We start from the raw sequence: 10,323 nt of genomic DNA, 5'->3' as shown, positions 1-10,323 counted from the left end.
CAAGGTAATGGTTTACCCTTTGGACATGTCATTATGCAGCTGCCATGACATTGATTTACACTGCCGGGTTATATTTTCTCAACATTCTTTTGGTTAAGTCCAAGGGTGAACTGTTTTGTCATAATTGTATTGTTTTGGGATTAGCTTTGATAGATCATTCCTATTGTAAACAAACATTGTTCCATGGCCCATCTTCTTAGCTGCTGAGCTGAAGTATAAATTTCACGTGTTGTTTGCTTGAACATGCAGAGAGCGGTGTACCATTTCATTAAAAAAATATCATGTGTTTTTACCACATTCTTTTAGCATGGCATGCATCATGCATATGTATGTGCTTTCTAATCCCAATTAACTCATTCAAGACCAAAGATAAAGTGCTGTTCAGGCTACTATTTATCAATTTCACCTTTATCTAGGTTGTTTAGTCAGACTATGGCAATTCTAGTTTGTTGATAAGTTATGTGGTCTGACATTTACCAAAATATGGAATACAAGGACAGCAACATCATCTTATCATCCAATTTATGCAGCATTTTGGTGAAATTTAAAAGGGGAAAACCATGTTTGATTTGAGTGGCAATGTCATTTATCGCTAAAGCTGCTAGTATGATATGCCTTCTTTCTGCTTGACAAGACTGTAAGCCTTTGAACGCAAGAAAAGAAATAAGAACATTTTGGTCTTATTCTGAAAGCCAAATTTTGGAACAAATAAAAAGCAGGAATTTCAACAAATTTGATTATTACGGGAGAAATGGATTTGAGTCTGTTAGGATAAAATGGGTCAGATATTCTTCTAGAACGGCTTGTTCTATTAGTGATGACAGATCCTTTGGACATGTCATTTTACAAAATCCATGGCATTGATTGACATTATCATGCCATATTCTTCTCATTTTTTTTTGAGTCCGAGGTTGAAACATATTTGGGGATAGACCCTTTCTATTGTGAACAAGCTTTATTCCATTGTGTATCATTTTAGCTACCTAACTGGAGTATAAAATCTCACGTGGATTTACTACATTCTTATTTACAGACTTGGGCAATTCTAGTTTGTTGATAAATGAATGATATTTACAAAATATGGAATAAAACAACAATGACATCTTATCATCCAATTTATGCAGCATTTTGGTGCAAATTTGATGTCTTTTATTCGTTTCAGATGGCAGATGCATATATTGCTAGACACGCTAATGCGCTATGCATATTTCTTCTTGGCAAGATTCTTAAAGCCTTTAAATGCAAGAAAAGAAATGCGGACATTTTGGCCTTATTCAGGAAGCCCAATTTGTGAGAACAAGTGAAATATCTGTTCAGGTTACAACATTTATTATAAGTTGGTATGTAGTTTGTACCATATTACACTGAAATATCTGTTCAGGTGACAACAAAAACCTTCTGGTGGTTCCTTTTGGATTAAATGATTGATGAAAAAAGTTCGTTGGATTTGATATTATCGGAAGCTTTCCTTTATTCGATAAAGAAATTTATTAAATTGAAGTTTTTTTACATCGAATTGATACAAATTTTTGCCGGTTGTTGGGTGGAGGAGAGGAGCCTAGTCCTTTATTTAATTCATACATATATCAACACGGTGATATTATCTCTATTCTACATTATTTATTGTACCATCCTTGTTTAGCTTCCAAGGAGAGCCATGAGGAAGCTCCTGTAGTCACCCGAGGTTTCCTTGGCAATGACTTGCTCCAAGGTAACAGAGGACCTCTTCTGGAACGCGTCGCTGATGCCCTCCATGTCTTTCTCGGCGTGCATCACGACCACCCGGGTTAGGGTATCCTCATCAGTCCCTGCTTCGCGTGTAGCATTCCTCAGAACCTGCTTGCAGATGGCAGGGGTATACCCCACGAGATCAGTTCAAGATCAGTCCAGTACCTGTTTATTTCGTTTTTGTGTCGTTATCGTTGACACCTCACCTTGGCAAAGTATTTGTTTGCATCTGCAATGCACCTCACTGTGGTTCGCAGAGCGCGCAAGTAGCATGTCGAATCAGTTGCATGTAGCAGTGCCTGGAGATACCGAAATGGTTTGATCATCTGATTTGGTATAAAGCATGAGATCTTTAAATTTAAAGACGAGGTATTTTTTGGCCTGACCTTGGTGATGCTGCTGCTGTGCTCATCTTTAAAGCAGCTGAATGTGGCTTTGAGCTGTGCTTTGCTCCTAGTACCCACGATCCTGATGAGCTCCTCATGATCAATTGTGCCATTTCGTACAGCCTCATGGACAATCTTCGCCTCTGATTTTGCTAACCCCATGTTTACATCGTTGCCATCGTACCTGTAGGTGCTCACTAGGGCGAGCAAAAGCTGAAGGAGACAAGGACAGATTAGCCTGTAAATCAAACCAGGATGACGAGCGTAAGAAAATAATGAAGAGCAGCTGTGCATACACTGCGAAGATTTCCCGTGGTGCAAGCAGCGACATCTTCTTCCAGGGAGCACTTGTAGAGAACATGGTAGGCCTTCTTCACTTGTATAAGTTCCGCAGGCGAGTTAGTGCCAGCGATCTCGATGATGACTGGGTACTCCTCCTGGATGCATTTCATCGCAGCGTTCGCCATCACAGCCTGCCTCTCATCAGGGTCAAGTATCCAGTGGCACATTGCTCTCTGGACAGTAGCCAATGGCACTAGTGGTCAGATGAACTGACAAAAGGCTCATCAGGAAAAATATGCAAACTAATCTGAACAAAAGCTAATCAGGAAAATGCAAACGTAATTTGGGCCACCTCAAAATCTCCGGAGAGCTCTGACTGCAGGCGCTGCAGTAGGCTCTCGTTGTACATCTGTTCATAGGTCAAAGTAATCTGTTTCCTCTGAGTGGCATCACGCCGAGCTAAGATGGCTATAACTGCCTGTTCGTCCGTGCCCCATCCTGGACCACAAAATAGTCTGCAAAGGTCATTGACTCATTGGCAATGTTCCTTAAACATGTTCGAAACATTATATTCTAGACAATGTTTTTTGTTTTGACTCTTTTCTGCATAAATGAAATCTGAAGCAAATATTTGAATAGCTCACAATAGAGTCAGGAACAATAACCTTGGAAAGCCTTCAAGAGAGCCGCCGCATCTTCAGCGGGAGAAGGGACAACTTGAGAAACAGTATTTGTTGCCATCTTTCACGTTGTTCCGTGTTCCCTCTCCTTTTCTCCAGATTGGTTTTGTTAAGCACAGCAACTCCCCGTGGTATTTATAGAGATCATGTCTGCATCTAACCATGTGCTAGTGGGCATTGAATTAAAACACTAGAGAAACTTCAGGGTAATCTAGCGTTACTCCGTTTACTCAGTAAGTTTTAACTACGTGAGTTTCGAAATTTAATGCGGCATCAAAGAAATAACTCCTCAGATGGGGCATCTTTGGGGGGGAAAAAAATCTACTACAACGACGCCCCTCCTCAGATGGGACTATTAGTTTTGGCCTCCAGTTGTTATTCATATTTGTGACACGCTTTCTTCACAAAACAATATTTGCGACACGCTTATTGTTTGACATCTCACTGTCACCTGTAATCCTGTGCTTATATCCCTTTATTTCGTTTTTGGTTTAGTTTAGTCAATGCATGGCCTCTCTTAATAGTTTAATATGACTATACGAGTGCCCTACACTAAACATGCAACGTTGTCCTCAACGGCGAGCATGATATGCAAGGCATGCTGTTTAGGCTCGGCAGGACAACAAGGGCATCTCAACTGCCATAGAAAAACAATTAGAATTTGTAAAGACGGTAAAGGGAAAATGATAATAGTATTGTTTTGAATGGAATGTGGTTAACTAACTCTGCCTACACCCCTGAAGTATATGGGACGGCTTGAACGTGCCTAATAGCTAAGGGTGAACACACCAAAGGTTCCTAACAAACAAGATATAGCCAAATTACAGTGGATCTCAAAAGAGCATAGAAACTTGTGGTTTCTATGTGACAACCCACCTTTTTAAGAGTAAATATTAACCCTAAAAAACTAGGGGTAAAGATAAGAAAAAGAGAAAAGAAAAGAGAAAGAAGAGAAGAGAGGTCAAACTTGGTCAAATTTGGTAAAAAATCATCCAAATTTGAAAAATTGAAGTGGAAAACTGAAGGAAGAGTGTCATACAGAAGAATAAGTCAAAATATGATCAAATGTGAAGTTTGAGATTCAAATTCAAAACAAAAGAGGTTGAATTGGTTCAAATATGTAAAGTATTAATATGGTTGATTAGCCATCTTGAGCATCCTTTAATTTGAAATATGGTTACAGAAGTCAAGTTTTGGTCAACATGAAAAATATATTACAAGATGAGTAATTAAAATGGAATGAAGTTTGAAGCATGTGAAAAATGTTTTGGACATGTTTGAAACCCTCAAAAATGGAAAGAAATGTTGTTTGAGTGAAAACATAGAAAAAATGGGCAGTGCTGAATTACCCAATTTGGGAGCTTATAATATTGGATTTTATGTGTGAACTTTGGACAACAAGAGCATTATTTTACATAGGGATGTTTGGGGTACTCAAATGTGCCATTTATTCATCTGGAAATATTGGGCAAGGTGTTTAAATTTAAATTCAAATAAGCCGGTTCAAACAAAAAAGCTGAAATTCTGAAGAACTCTGAAAACAGTTAAAACCCTAATGTTCAGAGAAATTTTGTATTAAATCTGTGCAGAATTAGAGGACGTGTAAAGGATGAATACTGGAGAGGGATATCCCCTCTACAACTTTGCTTTTGGCCGATTTCAATGTTCATATGTGAAATTCGGTGAAACTTGAAGTCAAAGTCTCGGGTTCAAAGAGAAAGGGGTAGTGCATCGCGATTCAAAGCTGAATTCATCCTTATTCCGCAGCCTCTCCACCGCCGAAGTTTGATGGTAAAATTTGAGTGATCCACGTATCAACTGGTCATGAGGATAGCAGCAAGTTACCAAGCAGGAGGTGGAGGATGCCGGGGCGGGAAGATTTTGAATAAATACCGCGCCCTCAACTGCCTGCTTCCTCCTCCCACCATTTCTATTCGACGCCATCCGAGCTCGGTCATCGAAGAATCTCATCGCCGTTGAGCCACCACCGTCCAATTCCTTGCACCCAGCCTCCTCAGCAGCACACTGTCTCGTTTGAGCCGTCCCTGAGCGAAGCCAGCAGCTGCAGTCCCTTCTTTGCCGTCGTCTTCAACCTACGCCGCCGCATCTGCAGGGGTAGGTTGCTGGTGAGGCCAACCTTCCCGGCCTTCTTAGCTCGCTCTGAGGGGACCTACAGCACCGCAAGTGCACGTAGAAGCTTAGGGTGCCGCGTGTTGTCGTGGGGCATGTCGAGGTAGGCCGAGACGTAGGCGCTGCTGTGTTCCCGTTCCCTTGCCGCGGCCATGGGTGCCGCCGTGGAGCTCGGTGCTCCGGCCGTCCAAGGCCCTGGTCAAGGAGCGCAGCGCGTTCAGCAAGTTGAGGAGAAGCTATAGGTGTCATATGTGGTCGCATTATAAAAAATGAGTTGTAACAATGTTCCATTTTTTCTAAGCGCGGATCAAAATGTAATCTGTTCCTACAAAAATAGTGCGGCTATCGTAGCAGCTGATCCACTCTTGAAAATGAATTTTTAGGGCGGCTAAAGATTGCGGATTGCATTTTCAGGGGCGGGTGGCGCCATCACCCGTCCCTAAAAATGAGGCCCCTTTCAAGGGTGGATGATGACGCCACCCATTCCTATAAATGGATCTTTAGAGGTGCGTGACGCCTTCATCCACCCCTGAAAATACCCATAAAATTTTGGGTGCTCTTCTTCCTCCTCTGATAGCACAGTGTTTGTTCGGAGGAGGTGCTGCCTGAAAATCCAAAAATAGGAAAAAGGGAAGGGAAGGTTTTAAACTTGATTTACTTCGAGCTAGGGGCTCTAGGGGTAAGTTGATGCTAATTCTATATCTTTTTTAAGCTTTTTGGATAGTTTTAAGATTCAAATGGATCTCTATTACCTCTAGATCTAGATCTCCATGGTGTGGATTTGCCATTTTGGGCTCCATTCTGCTTAAATTTTTGGATGAAGTTAGATTATTTTAGTAGGAGAACAAGATTATGTAATGGCTCAATCTTTATATTTTAGCCTTATTCCTAAGTAAACAAATTTCTAGATCTATGGAGGAGAGCGCAGAAGCTTTATTTTTTTATATTTACACAAATGCATGATAGTTATTTCCAACAAAATTTAGTTGTTCAATAATAGGTTGGATTTTGATTTTTTATAGTTTTTACATGTTAAATTGACTTTTTCCAATATATACGCATATATAAAAATATATGTATGGCTATTTGCGGCTCTATTTGCCTCAAACTTTTGAATGAAGTTATATTATTTTAGTAGGAGAACCATATTTGCACACATGCATATCTAGGCGTATATAAAGGTATATATTTGTTGATGTTCAGAGATGGATAGGACATGGATGTACAAAGCACGAAGGGCAGATGCTTATTTATGTGGAGAACATACTAAATTCATTCAAGCTGCGGAAAACCATGCAAGAAATGAGAAGACACAGAGGATACTATGCCCGTGCAAAACATACAAGAATATGAGAGTATTCAGCGACACAACTACAATCAAATCGCATGTGTTGGTGGATCGTTTTGTTGAGAATTACATGATCTGGACGTATCATGGCGAGAAAGCACCCCCTCCGACGGAGAATACACTCAATGAAATGATAGAAGACGTCGAGTTTGATAGATTGTTTGATGCTTATGATGAATTTTGTGCTGATGTCAGGGATGATGATGGTGATTGTGTCGACGAGGGGCCCATCGATGGTGGTAGTGATGATGGTAGTGACGATGATCTTGATGATGGTGATTTTCTTAGCTAGTTGTTGCGCCAGACCAAAGCAGAGCTATTGGTAGGTACTACAAGGGGGTTAGCAAACTTCGAGATGGTGAAAAAAGTAGCGGAGGAAAATATATACAAGCGATCAAAGGAATGTCCAAAATACTGGACCGTGCTTCGTTTTATACTTGAGCTGTTGATTCTAAAGGCAAAGCATAGTTGGTCAGATAGTAGTTTCAATGATCTCCTTCGTATGTTGCTTGGTTGTTTCCAAAGCCAAATAAAGTGTCCACCAACACCTATCGAGCAAAGAAGCTTGTCAGTCCGTTCACGATAGGTGTGGAAAGAATTCATGCATGTCCAAATCATTGTATTTTGTATCATAGGGATACTTTTAAAGACTTGGACAAATGCCCTGTTTGTTTTGCCGGTCGATACAAAAATAATGCCAAGGGCCAGGTGATGGGAATAAAAGGAAGAGGAAGGGTGCAAGGAATAGTGTTATCTCTATTGAGCGAGTAGACACTATTTTAGGCATTTCTGAGAAGTGGAGCAGAATTCCTGCCATGGTTATGTGGTACCTTCCAGTTGCCGACCGCCTGAGGCGTTTCTTCTCCAACCCAAAGGATGCTGAACTGATGCGGTGGTGGGATTCGGATAAGCGCAAGAAGGGCGACAGAAAGCTCCAACATCCAGGTGATGCTCGCCAATGGAAGAAGTTCGATGAGCAGTATTATCGGGAATTTGGAAAGGACCCAAGGAATGTTCGGTTTGGTTGAGTACAGATGGAATGAATCCGTTCGGTGATATAACTAGCACTCACAGCACATGGCCAGTGATCTTAACGATGTACAACCTGCCTACATGGTTGTGCTAGAAGAGAAAGTACCTTTTGCTATTGATCCTTATACAAGGCCCCAAGCATCCTGGCATCGATATTGATGTTTTTCTTGAGCCTCTGGTACAAGAGATGGAAACTCTATGGAAGGAGGCTATCAATATCATTGATGGTTTTACATGGCAGCCTTTAATCTAAGAGCCATTATCTTCGTCACCATCCATGATTACCAAGCTTTGTTTGTCCTTTCAGGACATGTGAAAGGTAGGACGGGATGCACGGTCTGCGTGGGTGACACCATATCATCTTTCCGAGAAGGTTTTAGAAAGGTAGATTACTTTGGGTACAAGCACTTCTTGGTGGAAGGATATCGGTACCAAAGTAAGAATTTGTACAAGTTTTTTGATGGCAAGTCTAAGTTACATTCTGGTCCAGTAAAATGAGACGGGCACTATGTTTTCGAAATGGTCAGGACCATCCAAGTCACCTATGGGAAGATGACGAATGATGGGAAGAAGAGAAATAGAGATAAGGCACCTATCGAAGGCATACCATTCAAGAAACAGTCCATCTTCTACAAGTACTTGCCGTATTGGGCGGATCTAGGGGACCGCCATGCAATCGGTGGTATGCACCTAAAGAAGAATGCGTTTGGTAACACAATTGGGCTGCTTCTGGAGATATTAGCCAAGACAAAGGATACCTTGAAATCACGTCAACACCTGGTAGCCATGAAGATAAGAGAAGATCTTCACCCTGTGGATAAAGGGAATGGAAGATATGAACTTCCCCCGGCTAGCTACAACTTGACACATGATGAGAAGAAGGCAACATGCGAGAGCTTATGGGGAGCAGAGTCCCAAGTTGTTTCTCATCCAACATAAGGAAACTAGTTTCGATGAAAGACCTCTTGCAGTACGGCTATAACTATCTCAATTGTCATGTGTTGCTGATGGTGTTCCTCCCTATTGCAATCAGAGCGATCAAGCCAGTATACATAAAGATGGTAATCACCCAGTTGTATTACTTCTTTAACAAGATTTCTCAAAAGGTGATCGACGAAGATGAATTGCATGATCTCCAAGAATTTATCGGGGAGACTATAGCACAGCTCAAGATGTGCTTCCCTCCTGGATTTTTTTGATATAACGGAATACCTAATGATTCATATGGTTGACCAAATAAGGGCAGTTGGTCCACTTTACCTACATGAAATGTGGACGTATGAGCGTTTCATGTCCATTCTAACCCGGTACATATTGAATCGCGCATACCCTGAGGGGTCCATGATAGAGGGATATAGTACTGAGGAAATTATCAAGTGTTGCCTAGGTTACCTAAATGATAAAGTAGGTATTGGTTTGCCCGTTCCACGCTTTTTGGGGAAGTTGGAAGGGGTTGGCACAGTTGGGAGAAAAACCTTCATTGACAAGGATTTCAAAGGTGTGCTACAAGCACACTATAGCATCTTGTAGCACCTCACGATAATGACGCCTTTAGTCGATGAACACTTGAGCATGATTCATGCAGAAAGTAATGGTCACTTGGATGATTGGATCATGAGAGAGCACAAGCGTTGATTGACTGCATGGTTGAAAGGCTTGGATCTACCAGATGGGGAGACCGTGGAAGAACAAACTATCAAAAGATTAGCAGCTGGCCCATCTAGCTAGATCACATCATGGCAAGGGTATAATATTAATGGATATCTATTTTATACTGCCGCAAAGGATAAGCAGACCGTGTCTCAGAATAACGGTTTTCGTATTGAGGCCTTAGACGAGAGAACAGGCCAACGTACCACATACTATGGCATCATAAATGATATATGGAAAGTGCACTATGGTTCCAATATAAAATTCCCAATCTTTCGGCATCATTGGGTCAAACCCCCAAGAGGTGTTGAGGTGGACGGCTATGGGCTCATGATTATTGACCTCAACAATGTCGGTTACAAAGATGATCCATGGGTACTTGCTTCACAGGTCGTACAGGTACTATACATAGCTGATCCCGCAAAGAAGACAAAGCATGTTGTCATCCATGGAAAACCAAATACCATAGGAGTTGATGGTATCGACGATGTGGAAGAATATAATCAATATGATGAAATGAACCTGTTCAAAGAACTGCCACAGAAGATGAGAATTGTAGAAGCAAGCATAAGAAAAGACGACAAGCCATGGGTACGCAAGGACGGAGAACCACGAATTGTTACCGCTTAAATATGTAGCTAGTAAAATATTTTTGGATTCATATATTCTCTCTAATATCGCGTGCATCAATGTATTCTGAATGAATTATGTATATGAGACCTAGTAAACTATTTTAATGTTCTAGCCTCATTAGTTTTTGATGAATTTCCTATATCCATATAGGAGAGAGAAGTATATGCTTCTTGTAGTTGTATTTGATAAAACACTCACACACTACAAAATAAATCAAAATAAAAAAATCATTATATACGCTGAAATATGGTTATCATATTTTTTTCTAGTTCTATAGGTCACAATATTCTTAGGGTACAAATTTCACTTTTTATTTGATGTGTTTTGCTATTTTTCTTAAATTAAATGGATTTACGGAAAAAAAATTTGAAAACTATCTTTAGGGGCGGGTGACGTCCCCACCCGCCCCCACAAATCGATTTGTAGGGGCGGGTGGGGGCGTCACCCGCCCCTA

General features: G+C 41.0%; 1 protein-coding gene across 1 annotated transcript; it reads right to left on the bottom strand.

Moving 5' to 3' along the window:
* Nucleotides 1-1,638: 1,638 nt before the first annotated feature.
* LOC112901746 (annexin-like protein RJ4) lies at nucleotides 1,639-3,137 on the bottom strand. The gene is made up of 6 exons (XM_025970716.1): nucleotides 3,062-3,137; nucleotides 2,749-2,894; nucleotides 2,411-2,629; nucleotides 2,115-2,327; nucleotides 1,935-2,027; nucleotides 1,639-1,836 (listed from the first exon to the last, which is right to left on the bottom strand). The coding sequence occupies exons 1-6, from the start codon at nucleotides 3,135-3,137 to the stop codon at nucleotides 1,639-1,641; spliced, it is 945 nt and encodes a 314-aa protein (XP_025826501.1).
* Nucleotides 3,138-10,323: the final 7,186 nt, after the last annotated feature.

The sequence above is a fragment of the Panicum hallii genome, chromosome 7 (assembly GCF_002211085.1).
Source record: "Panicum hallii strain FIL2 chromosome 7, PHallii_v3.1, whole genome shotgun sequence".
NCBI lineage: Eukaryota > Viridiplantae > Streptophyta > Magnoliopsida > Poales > Poaceae > Panicum > Panicum hallii.
Note: the sequence above shows the minus strand (reverse complement) of the source record. Positions and strands in the feature narration are given on the sequence as shown.

Bases quoted from the DNA above. Each gene is read 5' to 3' on its own strand.
- LOC112901746 (XM_025970716.1), bottom strand. From the start codon at position 3,137: ATGGCAACAAATACTGTTTCTCAAGTTGTCCCTTCTCCCGCTGAAGAT. The intron at 2,328-2,410 runs GTATGCACAGCT...TGTCTCCTTCAG, and splicing joins CCACGGGAAATCTTCGCAGT to CTTTTGCTCGCCCTAGTGAG. The intron at 2,028-2,114 runs GTCAGGCCAAAA...CGGTATCTCCAG, and splicing joins ACAGCAGCAGCATCACCAAG to GCACTGCTACATGCAACTGA.